Source organism: Xyrauchen texanus, chromosome 6, assembly GCF_025860055.1.
Source record: "Xyrauchen texanus isolate HMW12.3.18 chromosome 6, RBS_HiC_50CHRs, whole genome shotgun sequence".
Taxonomy (NCBI): domain Eukaryota; kingdom Metazoa; phylum Chordata; class Actinopteri; order Cypriniformes; family Catostomidae; genus Xyrauchen; species Xyrauchen texanus.
Genome location: NC_068281.1, coordinates 14,510,813 through 14,536,200, shown reverse-complemented (window position 1 = coordinate 14,536,200; position 25,388 = coordinate 14,510,813). Strand labels below are relative to the sequence as shown.

General features: G+C 35.2%; 2 protein-coding genes across 3 annotated transcripts; both read right to left on the bottom strand.

Annotated features, from left to right (window-relative positions):
• Positions 1-3,781: 3,781 nt before the first annotated feature.
• zgc:66427 (uncharacterized protein LOC406256 homolog) lies at positions 3,782-12,323 on the bottom strand. Its single transcript, XM_052128495.1, has 5 exons — positions 11,452-12,323; positions 8,097-8,192; positions 7,647-7,752; positions 7,426-7,518; positions 3,782-5,900 (listed from the first exon to the last, which is right to left on the bottom strand). Exons 1-4 carry the CDS (start codon positions 11,942-11,944, stop codon positions 7,461-7,463), a joined length of 753 nt encoding a protein of 250 aa, XP_051984455.1. The 5' UTR covers positions 11,945-12,323; the 3' UTR covers positions 3,782-5,900; positions 7,426-7,460.
• Positions 12,324-21,601: 9,278 nt separating this feature from the next.
• On the bottom strand, positions 21,602-24,656 carry hbl4 (hexose-binding lectin 4). 2 transcript variants are annotated; one of them, XM_052128493.1, is made up of 5 exons: positions 24,544-24,656; positions 23,613-23,805; positions 23,299-23,394; positions 22,590-22,673; positions 21,602-22,043 (listed from the first exon to the last, which is right to left on the bottom strand). In XM_052128493.1, the coding sequence occupies exons 2-5, from the start codon at positions 23,800-23,802 to the stop codon at positions 21,655-21,657; spliced, it is 759 nt and encodes a 252-aa protein (XP_051984453.1). In that variant the 5' UTR covers positions 23,803-23,805; positions 24,544-24,656; the 3' UTR covers positions 21,602-21,654. The 2 variants fall into 2 exon arrangements, with proteins under 2 accessions (XP_051984453.1, XP_051984454.1); XM_052128494.1 differs by having other exon boundaries at positions 23,613-23,891; positions 24,544-24,632.
• Positions 24,657-25,388: the final 732 nt, after the last annotated feature.

Here is a 25,388-nt window from a genome sequence, read left to right as displayed (position 1 = left end):
AATATTTCCCAGTCCGTGCTGGAAAACTATGTGATCCCTTGCATTAAATAACTGTAGAAGCTCCTTTGACAGCATTAACCTCCACCAGACGTTTCCTGTAGCTCTTGATGTGCATTGTATATCACTGAGGAGGGATTTTACACTATACCTTCTGACAAATATGTTTCAATTTATTCATATTTCTGGCATTTCTTGCATGAACAGCAGTATTCAGGTCATGCCACAACATCTTAACTGAATTAAGGTCTGGACTCTTGACTTGGCCTTTCCAAAACATTAATTCCTTCCTCTTGAACCATTCTGTTGTTGATTTGCTTTAGTCATTTTGGGTCATTGTCTTGGTTCATCATCCGGCCTCTTTTCAATTTCAGATGATGAACCACTACCCTGAAATTCTCCTGTAAAATCTTGAGGCAGTTTCAAAGGTGCAATATGTAACAATTGTCATGTAATATTCGCCTTTTTTGCCAATCTGTGAACGGCTTGTAACGCAACTTAAAAAATGAGCCCGTCCCAGACTTCATAGGTTGCCTATTAAAGCCTGTAGACTGATTTTCATGCGAAGGGAGCGGGTCGCTTTTGCCGGGAAAATCCACAGGATGTGACATTTATGCGCGATCTCAAGAGCCTCGACTCTTCCGCTTTTCAACAGAGACAACAGTCTGCAACACTAGGTAACATTATCTTAGAGATGGAATCCAGCAAATTTCCGGCTCCCAGCACAACACCGACTCCTACACAAACTCAGAGGAAGCCAAAAAAAAACAAAAAACATTTATCTACTGAATCCCATCTGGCTAAGCGGGAACATGATTGTGGTCGAGCGAAAACTAGAGTGAACATCGGTAGGGCATTTGATTCCTGGAGGGACCTTCGTTCGGGTTTGGGGATATAAACTGACCCTGAATCGGTGTTCTTCTTATTGGACAGGTGAGCTTACATAACTGTAAAGCATGTGAAATATAGTGCCATAAGGATTAATCTGTGTAATTTTAGCTGATTTGATCTTGCCTGCTAACGCTGAGGAATTGCAAGCTACCTTGCTTCATAACTTTCAAATAATTTAAACTATCTTCTCTTTATACTAAAAGTCAGGTATGCTGATTCACAGTAACTGACATAATCAATGTTAATCTGTAATTATTCAGCAAGATAAACTACAACAACACATTAAATGAATGCTATAATATTCAAGATAATGCAAAAAGACCCATTCATTAGGGTAACGTAACTTGGTTATACAGAAAATATATATATTCTATTATTATAATACAATAGCGCATCGATATATCAAAATGACAGTTGTGATGGAATCACATCAATACTGAATTGTGTCAACATATTTATAAATGTACAGTCTATTTTATAAACAGCTACTGTCATCATCCATCAAATTTAGCTAACATCTATTGATAAAGCTGGCTAGCTAGCTAACGTCAACATAGGATATTGTATAAATGCAGTCACTGTATCATGCAAAGAAAAGTGATTACTTCAAACTTGTCTTGCATAGTCAGAACTATATCCACACTTCATTTTAGCCCTGTTCCAGCACTGGAGAGTCAAATATAATATACAATTCTTTAGTTTGTAGTAAAACAATCATAACTGTGTAAATGTAATTATGCCACCTCATCTGTCAGCATGATGTTCAGTCTCTTTGTACGCTACATTATTGCTTTGGCCGATGCTCGCTCACGTCCCTATGGAGTGTTTACGAGCACGAACAAAAGGTAGCTGGCTGCAGTTTACTTAACGGCCACAGGTGTCATTAAGAACAAGGGTTTCTGAATCTTACTGCACCTTTAAATACATTGTTCCCTCAATGATTGATGATGCTTCACAGTAGGGATGAGGTTTTGCTGTTTGTGTGAAGCACCTTTTTTCCTCCAAATAAAATGTTCTGCGTTTCTGCCAAAAAGTTCAATTTTTGTATCATCCGTCCACAAATCATCATCCTAGAACCTTTGTGGAGCATCAAGATTGACTTTTGGAAACTTCAGAAATGTTTTTTCAGTAGTTTCCTCCATTAACAATTTTTGTTAAGCGTTTTTCTCAGTTTTTTGCATATTGTTTGCGGTTACCCTTTTTTACTTCATCACTGCATGTTGTTATTTTTGTCCACTCCTAGGCAAACAGTGCTGAATTTCCTCCATTTGTAGGCAATTTGTCATACAATGGATTGGTGAACATTCAGGTCTTTAGAAATGTTTTGAGCCTTTTCCAGATTCATGCATCTCTGATCCTCTGACATCTGTTTTAATTGAAGCATGGTTCACATGCTTTTTGAGAAGCTCAGACTTGGTCAAAACCCAGACTGTACTGTTTTAATATATAGGGCAGCTATATGGTCCACACCTACAATCAAAGCTCAATGACTGAAACCCCTGCCTCCAATTAGCTTTGTTTAAGTCGTCATTAGCCCAGAGGTTCAACCCAAGACCTTGAATATATTTTTCTGTCTTGTGTGGTTTCTTCTTTTATTTTCACCACTAAATTTGTATTCCTTTTTTCAACATTTTATTATTTATCCTCATTTCTTGTTACTTTTCTTTTCCTCCTCTTCTTTTAGCCTGTAGGGCAGGAACTGACTGAAAATCAAATCTTTTGAAATTGGGCCAGAAATATATATATATTTCTATTTTTTTTTTTTCAATTTTTGTTTGCTTTTAAACTGTTTTTTTACCCTGTATAAATAATCTCAAATGGCATATTCATTATTGACAATAACAAGTGTAATTACTTTTTTCATATTACTTTAAGCAGATTGTGTTTGTTAGTTATTAGGACTTCAGAGCACATTTTGTGAAAAATAAATGCAGAAATTAAGGTAATTCCAAAGGGTTGACACATACTGTATACTATTAGTTAATTATCATGTACAACTGTATTTCACCAGACAGATTAAGTAAAATAATGCAGAGATGTACAATTAGTATTAAATCAACAGTAGTTTTGTATAATGACATAAAAGAAAAGGGGTGATGAAGATAGACTGGCAAATCTTGCTTGATTACACAGCTCCCCTCTGACAGCTTGTGGAAGCTTGTTTACATTTGCAGAAGTAATGCAATGCTTGACTTTGGTTAATGCAGTTTTTTCTCACACATTATCTTACATTCTTTTGAGCACTTTCCTGCCATCGATTCGGGCAGAACAGTTTTGAGCACCATGAGAAGTAAAGCTTTCTGTAAAATTTAAACTTGAGCATGGATATACAAACTGTTCACATTCTGGAATTATCAGCATGGTTGGCTAACAACACAAGACAGAGGACCGTTTTGGTTTAGCGGCTTTACTCGGGTCAGGGTAAATTTTTTAAAAGAAATGCTGTCGAAATATAGGATATACTGGATTATGACACTATGTGGCAAAACCCTCTTAGCTCAACTCTGCTTCCTTTCTCTCCAGTAAGAAACCACTCTCCATGTGATATGGGAGCACACTCTAAAGCACATCAAGATGAATAAATCCAATTATAATCATAAACAGCAAAATGATATTGTAATCTGACTACTGCAAACGTTTTAGACAAACACATTTTTCAAAAAGGGATGTAAAACCAAAGTAAATCTGCCACAGTGGGGTCACAAAGATCTGCCCTTTAAAAACATGAATTCAAAAAGGTAAACTAGAGTTAAATTAGATCAGTGACAATTCTCTAATATTACATGATATCTAGGGTGAAATGTTAATAATTTTCATCATTGGCATCAATAACTGTTATTTTAGATAAGAAAAGATGGTCAAAAACATGAAAGGAAAATAGCCATAATCACACCTAAGCATATTTATTGTAAAAAATACATATAAAATGTTTTCAGACATACAAAAGTTTTAGGCATAGAAACAACATCATGGACAAACAAAAGACAAAGCCATTTTGAAATACATATTTACACTTTAATAAATAAATACTCAATTGTTCTTTAGCAGAATGAAGGCAGATTGTCTGTGTCTGGGGATGTGAATATATGCAAATCATACTGACCTAAAGAACATTCCCAGCGCATTCATCTTTGACCAACCATGGTCAAAACACAGGATCAAGAAGGTAAATACCCTTAGCACTGAATAATTACACAACTTATAAATGGTATTTATACTGTAAATAATCATATTTGAAGAAAAAAAAAAAACCCACCACCTTTGGAGTTAGCAAAGATCAAATTAGTATAGTTAATATGGAAATATTGAGGTATGGCACCACTTAGGTTAACGTTATCCTCTGACAACACTTCCCTCCACTGTCCACTCCAAATTGTACTACACCATAAACACTAAACAAATGTAACTGCAAGATGATTCTTTCCTTTGACTCACATGATTTATTTTCAAAAGGAAAAGAACCCTTTGACTCCTCTAAAGGAAACACATTACAATACTTTCAAAGATTGGAGCGATTGGAGATGATATCCCTCTGATGAGGTAAGGAAAGCAACCTTCAGTGCTTTACTGACAAACCTCAGAAAACCTCTTTCAAATCAAAGCTCCAAATATAAACCCTCGAGATAAGGCAACAAGGTAACAGACCAACTGAACGACAATAAAACAGAGAGCATTACACCCACAATCAAGAAACCCCAGAAACATCATCTTTAAAAATATTTAACAATATATTTGTGCATCTCTGTGCAGGCCCCCCAAGAGTATTGCCTCTCCACTGTATTTACTCCTGTTCATTGTTCATTCACGGGGCCGATGACATTGTCATAATTAACCATCAGCCATTCTAAATCTCCATCCTCAGGCTAGGCATGCGCCATTTGGCATCTGCCTGACATACATCTCCACACCACAGATGGCTTGATTCACATGCATACAACATAGCAGAGAAAGCCTTGTGTAAAAGGACTATCTAGTCTACAACATCTGAAAAGCATATTCCTATTTCAGCATGTTCACTGTCTGCATTCATCTCCTGCACACAAATCAAGCCAAACCTGCCCTCCAAGAATAATACATGACGCCTTGAGCCAAGTCAGGCCATCCGCATAAAAATACTTGTACACACCTTACTGCAACCAAAGATACAGTCATTAGTCTAACTACTAGAGGAAGTATTGCTTGGGTCTGTTAACATTGTACAGTTCAACCGAATAAAAGCTTTCAGGCCAAGAGGTTTAAAAGAGCTTAATGGGTTAACAAGAGGGAGTTTAGTCTTTGCCTCAATTATATGGATAAAGTCACTACACTTGGTAGCATGAATTTAAATTGAATGAATCTATGGGAAATATCACTGCCGTTGAAATGTTTTTATAGTAACAAAAAAGGAAAATCACAAAAGAATACATCCCCGAAACATAATTTAGTATAAATCAAAATACAAAAAAACATCATGCCTAATATGTAATCCTGTGCAATATTTACGCATGTACAACTAATTTCTTTTAAATACAGGATCTACCCAAGAAACTCAAATTAAGGAAGTAGCTAATTTGTTCAAGCCATTGCAACACCAGTTGCAGTTTTCCCAGCATGCTGCACAAAACCAAAGGCAAAACCCAGCAAAAAATACAGTTTCAATAGTATGAGAAACCCAAAACCATCTCACTGAGGGAGACCAAGATGTCCAAGAAGAGTTGTTCCATGTGTAACAACTCCTTTCTCTCCATTTAAATGTATTTTTCTTGTGTGAAGGTTCCATCTCAATCTGAGCTTTATAGTAATGAATTAAGAGAGGAAAGACAAGCAGTGCATACCAGCCATACAGACAGGTGCTTTAGAGCAGATATAAACCAAGTTTCAAGAGACACATATGAAAGTAATATCCAGGCTTCCTCGAGCCAGACTGATTCTGTTGGCCACAAGTTTCGATGCTTGTTATTTGTTTTGTTCATTTGTGTCTATTCTCAATCCTCTCATAATACAATATATGCTCCTGCAGGGGGTATTGTCTCCTAAAGAGATGACACAGAAAACAAACACGTTAAGGCGAAAGCATCTTAAACGGACAATGATGCACACTATTGCAAACATACCTATAACAGCCATCGATATCAAATACTAAAGTAGCTATAATGCACAGGACAGACATACATGTGATGTTAACATATTAACTTACATAAAAACCTTTACGAAAAATACTTAATGAGTATAATAAAGTATAAGATTTTTAGTGACTGTGTTTTTGATTATTTATCATAGAGACAATCATTTAAAAATTTTTGGAGACTACTTGATTTTGTGCATTGATCTGGTAATTTCGGATCCACAAAATATGCATTTAGCGTGTAACTCAAGCCAAACGCACACCACGACTAGGTACATTAAGTATGCCCATTCATCCCCGACTGAAGTTACAAATCCTAAATTCCTTTATTCGTGATAACACATTGAACTCAATCTCCGCTGTGCATTCCCTGCCTTTATTGGTTCACAGATTCAAGTTATATTATTTTATTAATGTTGTTACGATACCTGACTAAGCTCATATTTAGGCTATACACACATAAGATGTGTTTGAACATCAAAAAGTGCTTCAGTTTACCCGGGCTCATGAATGAACAATCCTCACATTACTCCCTCTACAAGATCAGCTGTTCAAGTTCTGATGTGCATTTGCTTCATTACAGATGTAAATTGTAATTATTTATTCTGTTGATGGCTTGTTTATCATATATTCAAATGATGCATTTGAAAATAGGTGGTTATAAAAGTGCTTCACCTTGGATTAGCCCTTTCAGCTCTCGACACAGTTTTGACTGGGGGAAAAAGAAAATCCTCAGAATACTATAACTGGATTATTTGAATAAACAAGCTTTATTATATATATATATATATATATATATATATATATATATATATATATATATATATATATATATATATATATATATATATATATATATATATATATATATATATACATACAATATTTATTTATTTATTTATTATAATATTTTTTTATATGAGAATTTTACATCTGGATTATTTTTAGTCCATGACGTAAACATGTTACTGACATAGCAGATCGACTGTATAGTCCAATAATAGACAGAAATACAAATAAATAAAGAATGCAAAAAGTTTTCTATTTAGACATTTTTAGGCATTTTGTGATATTTTACAAGGAGTTGAATTTTCATTTCGCGTTCAGCGACGAATTTTTTTGGTAAAGTTTTATGCACGATAAACGCGTAATTATTCCCTCCCCTGCCCTTCAACCACTGTTTACCAGTGGTGATTGGCCCTTAATCACAGTGATGATAAAAAAAATTACAACCAGAACAGGCCTATTACACACACACACAAGTTATTGGGAACTAAACACTGACAAAAAAAAAAAAAAAAACACTTCTGCCCCAACATTTTAAATGTTTGAGGCATTTGTCATTTTCAAATGGCATTTTGTCCCAAACTCTTGATCATTTATTGACTCAGTGATAATTACATAAATATACTTTAGTGAATGCACAAGCTCACCTGAGTCAAAGTGTCATTGCACATGGACACATGAATCAATCAAAAGGATGCTCAGGGCAGCTCGGCTTCACTTTGCTCCAAGTGTCAATGCAGCTTTTTTTAAGACATACAAAAATGTAATAAAATAAAGCATTAGGCCTACATTTTTGAACGCATTCCAGTACATTTAGAAGCATTAATATCAGGTTGTAATTCAGGTGGTTAGTATAATTTATGGTTACCTTTTATGGTAGACACACAGGCAGGCAAGTCGAGCGATGGTCTCTCCCTGCAGCAGGTCCTCAAGACAGATAGAGCACTCTCCAATGTCCTTAGCCAGCACATCCGCTGATGGGCAAAGATGATGAAATAAAATTAAAAGGATAGTTCATCCCAAAAAAATAAACATTGTGTCATCAACCTGAATGCCTTCCGTGGAACACAAATGGAGATTGTGAGGCAGAATGTTAGCCTCAGTCACCATTCACTTTCATTGTAAACAGAAAATGTACAAATTAAAGTCAACGAGTCGAACCTCCCTTCTGCCTGACATCTCCTTTTGTGTTTCATGAAAAACAAAGTCATACCCTAGTGCTGTTCCAAAAGTGCAAGTTTCTAGGTGAACTATCCCCTTAAAACTACAGATATTGTCAGGAGAAATAGACAATGAGAAAAACAAATGGGAAGCTTACTGTTATAAGGGAGAGGTGGAGAAGTGAGACAACTTAAAAGGTGGTCCTCAATCCGCCCTCCAGGGAACGGCTTGGTGCAGAAGGGGCAACGGATAGCTGATAAGAAGGGAAAACAATAATTGTATGAACAAATCAACAAGTAGGTCTGCACAGAAATTATGCATAGCCTATGGGAGACTTCCATGCCATGCAGGCCACCTCATTATAGAGGATGGGACAGCAAGCACCCATATGGCTCACTTTTCCAAGCCCTCTTGCTGGACCATGGCCAACTGACCCATATAGTACATAACAATATACCACACATACAGACACAAAAACCATCAGTAAACTGAGTTTAACTTTGGTCTTAGCCTCCCAATCGATCATGTGCCATCTGCAGCCGAAAGCCATACACATGGCCAAAGTATGATATGCCTATCATTGGGCTGCAACGGTACACAAAATTCACGGTTTGGTACGTACCTCAGTTTTGGGGTCACGGTTCGGTACAGCAGGGAAAACAAAGAATCTTTCTTAAATTAGGGCTGCACGATTTAGATATAAAGTCATATTGTGATTATTTTGAAAAATATTATGATTGTGCTTTGAAATGTGAAATGATAAACAACTAGTAAGTGATTCCTTTTCAACTAAATGTTATAACATTTTGCACATGTTCTAGTACCAATAAAAGACTTGGAGGGATCACACTTGAGTCCTCTTAAAAATATATATATAAATAAATTCCAACCTTTTCACTTCAGCCACAAACAAATCAATAAATAAATATGTGAAATCTCACTCTTCTTCATATATTTGTATACATAATTGTATTTTTCCACCATGCAACTGTTTTTGTCCACTTTGTGATATGGTCTCAGCCCACACTATTAGTAATACATTCACAGATTTTCTTTTCATCTGATCAGCCGATACAGATCCTGACCATTTATCGTCAGCTCTGTCAAAACTGGTGATGTGTAAGCTTTCTGCTCATTGTTAACAGAATGTGCCTGTTGGTAATACCAGAGGTGATGCACAGTTTTTGCTGACAAAAAAAACTGTAGGCTGGTTAAATAATCAAACACAAAAATATTTATTTTCACAATTTTTTTTTGAACTGATAACTCATTGGTGTAATTAAACTTAATGTGTAAGATTCAATTATTTATTCTTTGCTTCACACAGGATACACCAGTTTCCCTTTGTCTAAATATAATACACTTATTGCACATAACGAACTGAACCAAACCGGGAGCACAAAGCCTTTGGAGCACATCTGTTGCTCTGAGCATGAAATGGAGTTGTGGAGCCCCTGTGAAAACACTGTAATAATGTACGAACACAAACAGGACAGAGCAGGGTAGAGCAACACGAAGACTAATTATTTATTTAATTAAATTGCAGCCCTTTGCGGTTTAATTATCGCACAATGTCATATCACATTTTTTATTGTATTTAGATGAATCAAGCAGCCCTACTTCAAATTATTTATTTTGAAAACACAGTGGCTGATGGGCAACAATTCTTATTGTGAAGGCTCATTTATTCATGACTGCACCAAGCACATACACCAAGCTTCAATTAAATTACAATACAAAACTTAAGAGCCTATTATATGCACATTAGTGTTGTCAAAAGTACCGACTTCGGTATCGAAGTCGGTACTTTTGACAACACTAATGCACATTATGGCTGGGGAATATATTGAATATTAACAATATAATTGAGAAACTTTTGCTGACAAATGTAAAACTGAGTTTTAGTCAATTAAGTTTCATAAAGAGCGCATCAGTAAACTAATTTCACAATCCTTCAGGGCTGCACAAATAAAATCAACATGGCTCGTTGGTCATATGCAATTATGAATCCACAAAAGACTGCAATTTAAAATTGCATTATGCCATAGAGCTGGGTATTGGTACAGATTTCATGAAACGATTCCGATTCACAAGCTTTCGATTCGATGTAGATTCATATGGGTATTTTTCAGTTACAGGGCCTGTTCCAAAACTTAGGACAAGAAAAACTCAGTTATGGAGGAGTTCTGCACCACGAATGGATGGGGTGCTTATTTGGAGAGCGAGCTGATGCAGCTCCATTTTTCCTGCATCTGTTTTGAAAGCATCGTCACGTGGGTACGCCTACGTTGTTACCAAAGCAACACATGCAGATAAGGTTGGTTTTGTCTTAATGTGCAAATCTGATTTGATCACTTGCAATTAATAGTGCAGACAGTCTGCCTGAAACGATCTGATTTGAGAAAAAAATGTATTTGCCTGCAGTCTGAACATGGCCTATGTAGATCGTTCCAAGTCGCTCTCTTATGGGGCTCTATTTCAGTTAGTATGCTGCCATAGAAGACAGCACCCAAGTAGGCAGGAGATAGCAAGGCAGCTCACTATGTTTTGGAACAGACCCTATAACTGAAATATACCCATATGAATCTGTATCGAATCAAAAGCTTGTGAATCAGAATCTAATCAGGAAATCTGTACCAATACCCAGCCCTATTGCATAATGCTAAAAAAATTCTAATCGTCTCTCGTTTATAAAAAGCGCTTACAGTATGCACTTACAATGGAAGTGAACAGGCCACTCCATAAACACTCAAATAAACATGGTTTCAATAGTACATCCACAACATATACATGTTAAACTGATTTGCATGATAAAAAAAATCTTACTAATCTATATATATTTTTTTTTTTTTTTTTTACTAAAAATGGTACCAAAAACAGGGTTTTGTTGTCATAACAAAAGGTGTAATCTTGAAAATAACTTTACACAGATATGCTTAGTAAGTGATTTTAGCCCACTAAAAATCATGTTAACATGTATAATTTTTACATCCTGTGGCTTTTCTTGTAATACAGTGTGTATTTAAATGTTTATGGAAGGATGGATGGCCCCCATTGACTTCCATTGTAAGTGTCGGACTGTAACTGCAATTTTCTTCTTTTTTCTTTTTAATAAATGAGGTGCGAGTCCAATTATTATAATTATTATTTTTTTGTTGTTGTGGTAATCAACATTATGTCACAAACGCTGTTGATTGAGACATCCCTTTAATGGTTGTCTGGAGAGTCTCCATAGGATTTCCCAAATAGTTTTTCGTTTCGTTTTACAATGAGCAGGTCAAATCGGGCCACTCCAAATGTGAAATAGCATACATTTAACAAAATAAATCCATATAAAGTGGCATATATTGGTTATCTTTGTGTTTAGTTGAAACCTTGAGCTCTGGACAAACCTGCAGGCTGCATTTTTCGGAAACAACTCATCATAAACAATGCGACAGAACTGTAAACGGGTAATGAATGGTGAAAAGTTTGAAACAATTGTTTAGGGAACGGAATGCTTTTCAACTTACCACCGTGGCGGTTGCTGACTCTGTAGAGGCCGATCCACGCCTCGGACACCGGTCGAGCGTGGGTCCCTCTCACCCGTGCAGACCTCGCAGTGACGCTACTCCAGGAAGAATGGCGTCCAGCAGGCAAACGCTCCGAGAAAGTGCGCTGCGGTGCACGGCCCATTTCTTCTCCGTTGACAGGGCCTTCAGGACTGCAATCCTCCTCGCGATTCTCATCGCCTCCATTCTCGTCAGTCGGCGAGACCTGGCTGCTCAGCGACGGCGACATGTGGCGATCTGCGGGGCTGCCGTCGCTGCTCGCCTGCTGCCCGGTATCCGAGTCACAGCCCTCCTCCTTTGCCTCTGATTCATGGTCGAAGCTACCGGAGAACTCCACCATTAGGCTGGTGGGCCTGGTGCTGCGGATTTGTCGACAGGAATCTCTCTTGATGCCATCTTTATCGAAAGGCGAGGAAACAGCCTCCTCATGTAAACGGCTCGATCTCGTCCCCATTTTCAACCTCGCGCAGAGCTCGCGGACTCCCTAATACCGATCGATCGACGCCTGATCAGCTAACCCGTTTACTTCCGTCACTAAGCCTCTAGGCCATGTAACCATCCGCCACATTTATTTAAAGGTCATAAAAACAACACTGAGGTACACTGTATATTTTTTAAACTCTCTTTCGGTTATGACAACTGTCTACCGCATTTTCTTTTCAATTATGTTCTATGGTCCCAGTTCAAATCCAACGCACCAAACCGGAAATTCGCTCCCTTCTTCGCTCAACCGATCGTGTGACGTTACGAACTGAATTAACTTTTTATCCAATCACAGAACAAGCGCATGAATCGTTTGAAAAGTATGTGATTTTGTTTTACGAGAATTAAATATTAAGCTTTATGTTGTTCATCCGAAGATAGTTTACTAGAAGAAACGTCCGTGATTTCCTCTAAAAGAATGACTTGGGTAAGACTGGGCATCTCAGAATCAGCTTTATTGCCAAGTATGGTTACACACACTAGGAATTTGTCTTGATGACAGGAGCTTCCAGTACACAACAATACAAAAACTGCAGCAAGACATAGATAATAAAAAAATAATAATATTATGCATATACACACAGACACACACCTTCATACATACACATACGTAGGGCAAATCTAATACAAATCCGTTATATAAAGTACAAAAATACAGTATGATATTTACAGTGCAAAAAAAAAGTTTTTTCCTTTGTATGTAATGGCAGAAGGGGATATGTTGGATAATATAAATTGACTAAACTGTGTATTGCACATAATTATCGCTCAATGGGGCGGCTTTAACTGTTTATGAGATGGATAGTCTGAGGGAAAAAACTGTTCCTGTGACTGACGTTCTGGTGCTCAGAGCTCTGAAGTGTCTTCCAGAAGGCAACCGTTCAAAAAGGTGATGGGTAGGGTGAGTGGGATCCAGAGTGATTTTTACAGCCTTTTTCCTCACTCTGGAAGTGTACAGTTCTTGAAGGGGGGGCAGGGGGCAACCAATAATCCTCTCAGCAGTCCGAACTGTCCTCTGTAGTCTTCTGATGTCCGATTTCATAGCTACACCAAACCAGACAGTTATTGTAAGTGCAGAGGGCAGACTCAATGACTGCTGAGTAGAATTGTTTCAACAGCACCTTTGGCAGGTTAAACTTCCTCAGCTGGCGAAGGAAGTACAACATCTGTTACTACAACCTTTTTTTTTTATTTGATTTGATCTACTGGGCCTTTTTCACAATGGAGTCAATGTGTGTCTCCCACTTCAGGTCCTGTGAGATGGTAGTGCCCAGGAACCTGAATGACTCCACTGCTGGCACAGTGCTGTTTAGAATGGTGAGAACAGGTTTCCAATACTCCCTCCATCTGCCATTGATCAAAAATACAGATAGTCCTGCCCTAAACTTACACCATTGGTTAAGCAGATGATGCTGTGCCAAACTGAGAGAGGTCGCTCAAACAAATGGCAATTTTGGAAAGTGAACAGAGCTGCAGTGTTTACTCTTTTTTTGGAAATAACTTGTCTCTAAATATTGAACGTGCACTCAGTGATTTTGTGTTTATTTAGTCTTGGACTCACACTGACACCTAGGGGCATGGATGCATCATCATTCAAACGCAATAGCTTTCAGTTATTGATGCCACTGTTGAAACTGACTATTTACAATCAGCCAATATTAATTTAATCCATGAGTGAAATTTTCCAATAATAGCGTATTTACTAAGATTAAGCAAGTGGTTTTTGGCTAGTCATGTGATCACATCATGGCAGCCCCCATGATGGGACCCTCTCCATGTAGAATAAAACAGCTTTTACAAGGTTACTGATTTGACTGGAGTTTTTATCTCATGCGAGTGCTCATGATTTTTATACATATTAAAAAATTACTTTTCATTTTTTTAAGCGTAACATTTTTATAATTTTCCAAATATGAATTAGAAAATATACTGCAGATATTAGAGAATATGCCAATTAGATCAGCAGTTTAAGCATTTAATTATCAAATCATAACATTTTATTTAAAAAAATGGTAAACAGTATCTTCACTAAAAAAATAAAAAAATATTTTTTTTAATCTAAACTAGCCACAAACTCTGCACAAGGAAAGTCTAGTCTACAAAATAATCTTCATTAATGCCGGAAATGCATATGACCCAAACACTAGTAATCTATGCAGTTCATAATTCTATGTATGTACAATGTGATGTACATGTTTACTCGTATCAAAGTAATACAATACCCTCCTGTACAGTTCCTGAACACAAATGTGTATGTCTTTCAGATATTTTATGCCCATTCTCATCCTGGTAAACAAATGGCAGTCAGTCTCTAAAATAATTTTCTAAAGCAATGCTCTTTGTTTTCACTGAAGCCTAAAACCAACGTTAATGCCAGCAATTGTGTCATTCTTACACTGGAAAAGGGTGATCAAATATACACACAGCTGTGGGAGAACAACTGGGTGTATAATGATGAAAGCAGCTACACCGGTTTCAGTGGTTTTCTACTTGTCCTCATTGTAAATGTCAGATTCTTCAGTTCACTGAAACCAGAATTGGATGTGACAGAAAAGTTCAAATAAAAAATGAATTTATGTCTGTCTGAAAAGAATGTGTATGTCTGAAGGTGATTTTATGCCTTGAGCCTAAAAAAAGTGAAAGATGCCTGTTACTGTTTATTTATAAGGTAGGTAATAAGAGCATATTAATTATCCAAGACCCATAAAATAATTTGCTAATAAAAAGCCATTACCTTTTAAATCTTTAGGATTAGCTATGGTATTATCATCAAACAGCTGGGCGGAGGACATTAGTCATTACTTATAACTATCAAAGCACACCTATCTGTTATGTCATCCAGAAAAAGGGGAGAATTTTCAATAAGTATATTAAAATAGTTAAATAAAAATCTCATCACATTTGTAATAATGTGTTGTTATGAGATTTCTTTGGAAACCGCGGGTGTATTTAAGAATATTAAGCGGGGTGCCAGCAGATCGGGGGCTGACAACAATTGCAAGTGATCCTCCCTATTCCCTATACTCACTCCAAACTGCAGAGCCCTTGAACTGGGTACTCTGAAGGAAACATGGCATTACTGTATGAATGTACCCTTCGCAAACAGTCTTGTGGAAGGGCCCTCCGAGAAAAGACACATTTTCTCACTTTTATTTTGAACAAGCTTTCGAAGTGCTGGAGTGCCCTTCAAGGAAACAAAAAAATGCAGTTTTGAATTTCGCCCTGGAACATTGAAGTCAGATAAAAAGTCTACTCAGTGTGTTGTAAGTTTATCAAAAGAGTAATACTCGATTGCTACCACATTTCTGACAGCGTGTACCACTAGTGTAGATCGATTTATTAATAATATTTTTTTTTATGTCCAAAAAAATTTATTGTGTTGCTTCATATTGATTTTACAGCATTTTAGGCAGCATTAATTCATTATTAAACAAGATTTCTGATTTTACCACCCAGAATATGTCAGGTGGTGCGACCATTTATTAATTTAAAATAATATACATTTAATGTAGGCCTACTTAGCACTACTGAGACTTGTAAATATGAATCATTGTAGTGTCTAAAATGCATATCACATGTTAAATTCCCTTTCTATTAGTTTATTTATTGCCTTTTTATTCCAAATCATATAAACGGATGCTTTTCCATTTTTCCATAAGGAATTTTTATGTTTTGTTTTTAACTGTAAAAATGATTTGTATACTTTATAAAGGTTTACAGTTATATTTCTTACTTCATTTTGCAGTTGCAATGGGAATTGATACATTTAAATGTAAATTTGCTGATTGCACCACCTGACCTTGTGATCAATAATGATTGATATTCACAAAATAAAAAGAAAGATATGTCAATTAATTTTATTCAGGTTTCAATTGGCTTTTTTATTTTAATCCTCTGACCAATTTATACTGTATCTCAATCATATAATTAAATTTAATTAACAAGAAAGTGCAAAACAATACTGCATGTTATGATAACATTTGATCATCATGTCTTTAAAAATATAACTTTGAAACCTCAAGGAACACATTTAATAAATAAGAACATCTTTTATACGGAACAGTGAATTAGTGCAAATATTGGGCCCAGAAACATTAAGGGCAGAATTCAATCTACTGGTCAATAGATTCAGTAGTAACAGTAAGTCAAGATAAAAAAACAACTCTTTTCAAATATAATTCAAAATCATGCTTTCAGAAAGCACAAACTGTCCCAGTCTGTACTTTTCAGCTTTGAATGCCGTGCTGTTTTCTCCTTACTTGATAATGGCATCTACAAAAACAAAAATAGATTAATTTAAAGATGCAATTGTTTTAGTATCAATGTTGATTATACAGTCCTATATTCTTGAAGAATAGGACTTTAAGATGGACAATGTGCTCTTTAAATTGTCACTCATACCATAATAAAATAAAACATTTTATATACATATGTAGATTGCACCTTTAAACAACTTAAAACCTTTATATATTTATTAAAATATATTTAATAAATTAAAAAATATTAATTAACATGACTTTTTTTTTAGTTGGTTTAACTGTAACTCTGGTCACACCACCTGACATTTCAAACTCAATTCGAATCTAACAGGCATTAACTTGGACGCCTATACAAATGTTTGACCATGTGCTCAAGGTTATACATACATTTTTTAAATCAAATACACATTTTTATAATAACAACACATTTTCAAAGTTTTCCAGGGGTCATACCACCTGACATGATAAGTTGAATCAACCTCATCATTACTCAAAAATGTCAAATTATCTAATATTTATGGGAGGGTGACTAAACTTGTTACTGCATCAAAGGGGTCCTCTGGAGTCTTCTGTGTGTGATGTCATATGCTGTCACATGGTTTTCTTAAAGGAACATTGCATAAAATTTGCATTTTTATGTCGGTCGCCCTCCCTGACATTAGTAGAAGTACATTTTTCGAACAAAAGTTTAAGTAATAGAATAGTTTTGAAATAGGACCGATACACTATTTCCCCTCATTTATAAGGAATTTAACATAAAATCATGCCAAAATATTTGATTAAGAATTTTATTGAGAAAATGAACATTTATATCTCAGTTTTGTTCTCTGCTTGTACATTCCTGACATTTTTGGTCTTTCAAACACCAAAACTCAAAAAATCTATTGAATTTCAATAAAATGAAAAGGGTTTCTTATAAAGGAGATATTGTAGATCCATTTGATATATGACATGTATTTATTCAAATTCTTTTTAGGAAAATAATGAATTTGGACACAAAAAATACATGTCATGTCATTGACCCATAAATTAAATTCGTATTTTATAGAATATTGACATAAACTGAAGGAATTGTCAGGTTCAGCCAAAGCCAGTTTGGTTTTGTTGAAACTAATAAGCCATTGCACTAATCACTTTTAGAAAAATACCATTAGGATACCACAGTACTGTAGGTCACCATCGCCCTAGGGGGGCACCAGAAACTCCATCAGCTGCCCTTACTCACATATTATACGTTATTCAAGGACCTTGTAGCAGAGTCGATCACCCCCTGCTTGCACTTTCTCATTGCGTCTTCGCACCATGCACCACGTTACCATGGTCCTGAATGATTGATCATGTTCATATTTCATGATACTGTCATACCATGGTTTTACTATGAAATGTCATAAACATGGGGTTATCAAAGACCATGTCTGAAAATAAATATACAAGTGTATTACAATGGTGCTTTTTGTGAGAAATATAACAGAATATGATATAGTTTGTTTTAAACGAATAATTAAATAAAATATGTGCAGAATATACAAGAAAATGGTTAAATACGCAAAGCAAAGAAATTAGTTAAGTATTCATAATTACTAATTAAAAAAAAAAAAAAAAACAGTGCCTTTTTTGTGTGTGTTTTTTAATCCTTCTGCCCCAGTCCCTGCTAAGGTCTGTGCATGTCACTGCTTAAACCACTCAAAGCATTCCATGTATATAACACATGCATAAATCACTCAAAGCATTTCATACATTCCCAACCAGATTCCGAGGACATGTTCAACATAGGGCTGGGTGATAAACGGTCATAGGCGGAAATCGCAGGGGGGTCGGGGGTGTGTCCCCCCTAAAATATCATTAAAATATGTGTATTGTAAATAATATAATGATATATTCTTATATCATTATAGGTACACCTTTTTCGATAACGATATAAATAATGCTCAATATAACGCTCGATAGTTTCATTTAAATGCATTCAAATGTAAATAGACATGAAGTTTGGTTGTATGAACAACCCTCAAGCATTTTTTATTTTTAGTAAATTTGTAAAGATTTCAAACAAACTTTCCCGTTGTCATTAGGGGGTATTGTTTGTTGAATTTTGAGGAAAATTATGAATTTAATAAATTTTGGAATAAGTCTGTAACATAACAAAATGTGGAAAAAGTGAAGCTCTGTGAATACTTTCCGGATGCACTGTACATCTACCTCACCTCAACAATCAGTCCACGATGGCGAGGTACTCTGCAACAATGCCTTATGAGAAATCCTCCAAACGATTTTTGTAACATTTTATTTATTAAGTTCAGTAGTTTCTTTAACACTTATGTATTTAATCTTCACATAAGATATAAGAAAGAAGATACTTGTTTAAATTTTATTTTGTTTTTGACTGTTAAAAATAAAATAATGTTTTGTTTGTTTGCATTTTCACAGTGGTTAAATTCAACCCTTATTTCTACTGGTGTTTGTTTAAAAAAGGTTATTAAAATGTATAAATAATTATTGATACTGAATGATATGAAACATTATACCGTAATACATTTTTTAGCTGTATCGCTCAGACCTAGTTCAGCAGCTAAAAAAATACGCTCACATTTTCACATTTAACACGTATTAAATGTATTAATTAAACTGGAAAAAATTCTGGGCCATAAATCATCAAACAAGACATAATCAATTCCAAAGTCACACACCCAGTACTATTCTATAGTGTTATTACTTTACCTGGTAGACCAGGTAGACCTTGAATTCCTTTCTCTCCTTTAGGACCAACAGCACCTGCTGGTCCTGTTTTCCTTGAAGGTCCCTGTGCACCAACCCCTGCAGAGACGGTGATGACTTAATTTCTCTAATCTGCCAAATGCCACCTCCTTTCCTTTCAGCATTAAACAAAGGCAGTTCAACATGCCAGCATACAACAACAATACCAACAACAATAAAAAAAAATGCTAAACCAGGATCTCCCTTTCTCCACTTTTATTCCAGCAAGCCCATCTCTTCCATCCATGCCAGGGCTTCCATAGTGTCCAGGTGTGCCTGGCACCCTAGCATAAGCTGGACAGCTGCACTCAGATGAAGCTAAAAGATGCAGCCCAAACTGCATTAAGAGAAACACTGCACAGAGATAATGCTTAAACATCTGCCATTGACTGTGTTCCTCTCTGAATAAACTAGTGATGTTTGATGTAGTGATTTTATACAGTTTGTTTAATTTCCATTCCAAAAAGGTAAAACATAACTATCCTACATTCAGAATATTAAACATATTTTTCTTTTAATTTGTTTTATTCTTTATTGAATGTCAAGTAAATATATAGATAAATAGATACATAAATGCATAATAATAATAATAATTTCTGACTGCAAAGGTTGCTCAAATTGAAGTCATAAAGTTTTTTGTTTATTATTATTGAAAGGTTACATGAATTCAAGAAAATTACAAGCTGTTGTTTACTCCACTCTTTTAATTAATTGTTTAAGGAGCCTTACCTGAAGCATAAGAATCTTATCAACAGATCAAGGGAGGTCAATGCTAAATCTCTGTTGATACAAATGTACAAATGTATCCACAGACCCTTGAATAAATATTTAAATGACGTGGTTTTCCAGTGCAGAGTTCACAAACAAAACAAACAAAAATACGACATAATTGGAAACATGGCATTTTCAGACCGCAGTATTCCTCAGTGTATCAGTGTCGTGTTTTTCTTTGAATATCTAAGAATTTGGAATGAAAAACAGACCTAATAGGATGAACTAATCTCTGGTTTATGTCCTAAACAGTTTTAGTGCCTCTATAGCCTCTAAATTATATATATATATATATATATATATTAAAGAGTCAGTCTGATAAACTTAAATGTATGTAGTTTCTCAGCATCATTGAAATATCTGGGCCTGTGAATACTATGTTTAGTGCACAATCGGGATGGTGCAAATCACTTATCATGTAATTTTGCAGCTCCAAAATGAATATATGATACTCCAAAAGCAGAACAGATATTACAGTTCAAGACTGTTTAGAAGGTAGCATCTTCAGTGTGGTAAAAACCCACCTCTCATATCTAACAACTTTATTCTGACAATAATTCTATGCAAATTCATGAGTAGAAATCAGAGGCTTAGAGACTGTTAGCTATCACAACTCAGGGGTGTAGCAGTCATGTTTTGCTTCTGTTTTACACACGACAATAAAAGACTGAGCATAAGCTGTTCTTGAATAAATTATTTAATCAATTACAACAATGACAACTGTGCATGTGCACAATTTACATTTGAAATGTATCTAAGTGGCTCGAGTGTTTTGTTTTAACTATATTCACCAATGATTTGTTATAATCATAATGATTATAATCATTAATATCATAATGATTTGTTCAGTGACCATTTCTGGTGATGCCAGAAGGTGGTGACAAATGAGTGTCTTGTGTGAAATTATAGTTAGTCACTGAATCAACGATCAAAAGAACATATTAATCCTTTCAAATATGTATGTCTACAGATCTACAAAGAGACTTTGGTAGAGGTTTTAAGCATTATAAGAACAAAGCAAATCTATAATTTCCCTACAGTTTGTGAGCTGCTTGACTTATCAAAAGTCTTATAATAAGAGTTTGAATAATGTCTGTACGTTTTAATGTATAAAAAGCATATCTACATATCTATTTACTTTATTAAAAAGCCTAAGTGTTCTAACACAGTAGATCTATCTTTTTCCTAGTTTGTCGACGGCACAACAACATAGACTTAAAGAAACAGGAGCTGATATTAAAAAAAGCTTTAAATATTTAACACAGACCCAATAATCTGCTTGAATTAGCAAAAACAACCAATCAAACTTTTACCTCACAAACGTAATGTAAAAAGCATAACTTAATGAAGACTCATGCGCTGATATAAACTCCACTTACAATATGTGTTTTAAAGAAGGATTGTCCTTTGTATTTTTACTGCAGTGCATTTAATGTAATGCTGCCAATCAAGAACGATATGCCGATTAATAACTTATTTGTGTGTTCCTAATCTCTAGATTATTCTTTTATATCAACATCAATGCAGATAAAAAAAACATGGATAAATGAGCATTGTTGAAAGCAGCTTTGTAGAAATGAACGGAGCAGCGTTGATTAGATTGTCTGACTGCGGCCTATTACGTAACAGATGTTTTGGCTCATGAAACTCACCTGGGATTAGCTGGATGGTCGCTCAATCTGCACAAAGTAACAAAAAGCAAAGAAAACTGTATATAAATCCACCTTTTGGACTGGATATGCGATTAGTTTGAAAAAGTGTGGGGGCACAAATCACCTTTTAAAAGACTGTGGGGGACGGCTGCTACACCCTTGTCACAAATAAAGCATGTTAACTTGTGATTCATGTTTAAAACTGTTTATTTATACAATACATATTTGCATTATTACAATAAACATGTTTATTTGTGTTGTAGTTCACACACTACATTCCATTTTGAGTCACAACGAATGTCATTCCATACACCATCACTGTGATGTGCAGCACAGTCCTCTGCCCCATTATAATTGTTCGGTTCATTTGTTTTCCATTTGGTGAAAGTTAGAGGTTGCTTGTCCAAATTCACAAAAGTCCCCTCTTTCACTATGTCTGTTGTTCCAATCCATATGTAGTTAGATTTAAGGTCAACATGTATTGAAGATAACACTTTATTTTCATCTTCATTTGTTGGTAGGACAATTTTCCCCCCAACATTAGTGCAGAATCTCGATCCATCATCAAAATTTGCCACCAGCCCATTAGACACGTAGAATTTCTCTCCAGTACTCTTAAATACACGAAACCTTAAAACTTAACATAAAGCATTAAAAGTTTTAGAATGACAGTGTAACATATTACTGTTTTACATTACAGTATTTGTCAACAATAAACAAATATTCTTTTTTTTTTTAGAAGTAACCTTCTCTATTCCATTGAGTCTGTCTGTTAGATGTTTGACCTCTGATTTAAATTTTTTAATTAATCTATTGCCAGCCTCCATGTCTGTCAAATAAATCCCAAAGCATACAGTGAGGCAATGACTTGTTATCAACTCAAAAAGCTCCATTGGGATGTGGCATAATTAACATTTGTATTCACAGCTGCAAATGTTAATGTTACATTTATGTATTCAACATAATTCAGTTTAGTATTTCATATTTTGTCCAGCTTTCCTTTTTACTTTAAAACATTAAAACCTAAGAAATCCCAAGTAAAAATAAAAAATAAAAATAGAAATAGGTCTATATCACACAAATTTCTTAACTTTGTATTATTTCTGTATAAATGAGCTCTAACATGCTTGGTAGCTACAGTGACAATTTGAATCATAATTTGAATAATTTTAGATGAGTTTACCTTTTTCTATGACATTGAGTCTGTTGGTTAGATGGCTAATGTCTGATTGAAGATTTTTAATTAAACTGCTGTCTGCAGAAGCACCTATGAAAAGGGTCCAGAATGAGACGGTGAAGTAACACTTCAAATAGGAAAATGACAACTTGACATCAACCATCAACAGAGTTTGTATGTATTAGAAAGTGTAAACATTCAATTCACATCTACAGTAAGTTATGCCATTGTGTCTTTACTGGGTTATTTTTAATAGCAAGAAAAATATGACACTACAAAAAGTATTTTGGTTTTATATATATATATATATATATATATATATATATATATATATATATATATATATGAAAATGGAGTCTACATTTAGGACTTTATTTTTTTGCCTTGATTTCTTATTACTGCAGTGTGTCCGGACATTTTACTTTTACTATTCCCACTGTTTTCAGTGATGATTCTCATTACGTTTTAATGCTTTACAGTAAGGAAGTTGTTCAAAGATTTTTTTTAAAACATACCGCAAAAATATAAAAAGGCTTTACCAAGTGAGTACTACTACACTGTTTTCACACAGAGGCAAGAATATCACGATTGTCTTTTTATTTTTTTTTCCTTTGTGGTAATGTAAATGGTAAGTTTAATGAGAATCACCCTTACAAAGAGAGGGGGAATTTTGGCTGTTATGTCCTGTTTAAAATGATTATTCAGTTTCTTTTACCTGGTGGCCCTGGATTTCCTTTCTGTCCTTTGGTGCCGATGGCACCTACTGGACCTGCTGGTCCCATTTTCCCTGGAGGTCCCTGTGCACCAACACCTGCAGTGATAATTAATATAAATCTGCCACCACCTTTCAGGAAAAGGAGAGCTAACACCGAATTTCTTTCTCTAATGGATGATGTGGATTTTATATAAAATAAATATGAATAAATATCTGCCTTGAATTGACTAAAGCCAAATTATCATCACTTAGGGCCTACTACACACTATCAAAGAAAAACAGTTATAGACCTAACTAGAAACAAACAAAGAAACCTGGATCTCCCATTTCTCCTTTTGGTCCAGGACCCCCATCTCTTCCATCCCTGCCAGGGCTGCCGTTGTGTCCAGGTATGCCTGGCATCCCAGCAAGAGCCGGACAGCTGCTCTCAGAGGCAGCTAATAGATGCAGCTCAAACTGCATTAGGAGCAGCGCAGCACAAAGGTAACACTTAAACAGCTGCATTTTCTGTTGATTGCAGAAATGGCAAGGTTTTTGTTTCAGCAATGTTTAAAGTGCTCAGGCTTCAGTGGAGATGTATAATGTGCTTGTTTCTGCAAAAATATTAAAATTATTTAGTCCACACTAATAGGATAAGGTTTTTGGGAAACGTTTTCTGTTTTCTCACATTGACGTGAATTGTCAAATGTTATAATTGTATGACATTTAAAATGCATGGGACAACCTGCCCCTATAAAATGTGACACCATGCCCCTTACTGACATTCATGAAAAATACCTTTGTCCTAAGAACACATTTAAATCTTTCATTAAAATTTGCCTTAATAGTTGACCCTTGTCCTCGAATGTATGCCAATGTGGTTTCATTATGTTTGCTTGTTAGAGCAAGAGCTAACAAAAAACACTGCTAGAGAAAACATACATTTGCGCAATTGGCAAATCTTATCATTACTGATATATAGCCCATGTGACAAATTCCAAGTGAGACTACTAGCCCTGGTCATATAAATGATATTTGTTTCAGCTTGATAATAGATCATTTTTATTAAGCTAAAAACTTTCACACATTAAGTTATTGGCAAAAAGGCCTAAAGGATTTTCCACTATATATTCTACTGATTCTATGGAAAAAAGCAAATACAAAACTTGAGGTAGCTCATGATAAAGAGTTTACGAGTTTGTTAATTTCTTTTTAAAACGAATAACCTAAATTAATAAAAATAAAAACTTTAATAAACCGCCTTACCTAGGCTTCTAAAAATGTCACCAACAAGAGAGATCCGGAGCTTGCTGCGGGAGCAACTTACATAGGGATATTTGTGCACACCAAGCTTTTCACCAGAGTGCAACAGGAGGGCAATCTTTAAAAATGTTATGTAATCTCACCAGCTATTTGAAATCAGTTTACACAATTACAGTTGCACACAATTTATGTCAGATTTGTAATTCAATTAATCACACACTCTCCGATTCATGGCAAATTATCATAAGTGATAAAAAGTATAGTTTCTAAATAGGGGCTCAGTGTTTTACTGCATATGTTGTTTAAAAAAAAGTTTTGATTTAAAAAGGTTTACAAAGGTTTGAACAGTTGAATGAGCCACAGGGTATAAAACACATAATCTTCTTTGTCTTAAATTAGTTAACTGTTTTATTGTTAATTAGTTTTATACAGCCCACCTTTGCTATATAACATTTGCTTTCTCAAAAGACTGAAAGAACACACTGCCAGTGACATATGTTGTGAAATTTGCATTTATGAATTTGTCACACAACTCTATCTATAGTGATTTGAGGATTACAACATAAGTGATAATCATAGTCTTATAATAGTTACCTATTGCTGGTCCACCTACATTTTCACAAAACATACTGTTACATACTCCACCATACACTGTTGGTAAGTCACTAGCAACCCCATGTAAATGTCCACAAAACTTCCTCTTTGTTTTTTTAGCTACTGAGACATTTAACATTATGTAGAGAAAGCTGTACTTTGAAACAAAAGGTCAGTTTTCAATTTCAGGTCTAAAAGAATTGTTCCGGATTCAGTAAATTAATCTCAATCGACAGCATTTGTGGCATAATATT

Coding starts and splice junctions, on each gene's coding strand:
- zgc:66427 (XM_052128495.1), bottom strand. CDS start 11,944: ATGGGGACGAGATCGAGCCGTTTACATGAGGAGGCTGTTTCCTCGCCT. Junction 8,193..11,451: donor AGTCAGCAACCGCCACGGTG/GTAAGTTGAAAA, acceptor CCTTCTTATCAG/CTATCCGTTGCCCCTTCTGC. Junction 7,753..8,096: donor TCCACCTCTCCCTTATAACA/GTAAGCTTCCCA, acceptor TTTGCCCATCAG/CGGATGTGCTGGCTAAGGAC.
- hbl4 (XM_052128493.1), bottom strand. CDS start 23,802: ATGCAGCTGTTTAAGTGTTACCTTTGTGCTGCGCTGCTCCTAATGCAG. Junction 23,395..23,612: donor AGGAGAAATGGGAGATCCAG/GTTTCTTTGTTT, acceptor TTATCACTGCAG/GTGTTGGTGCACAGGGACCT. Junction 22,674..23,298: donor AGGAAATCCAGGGCCACCAG/GTAAAAGAAACT, acceptor CCCTTTTCATAG/GTGCTTCTGCAGACAGCAGT.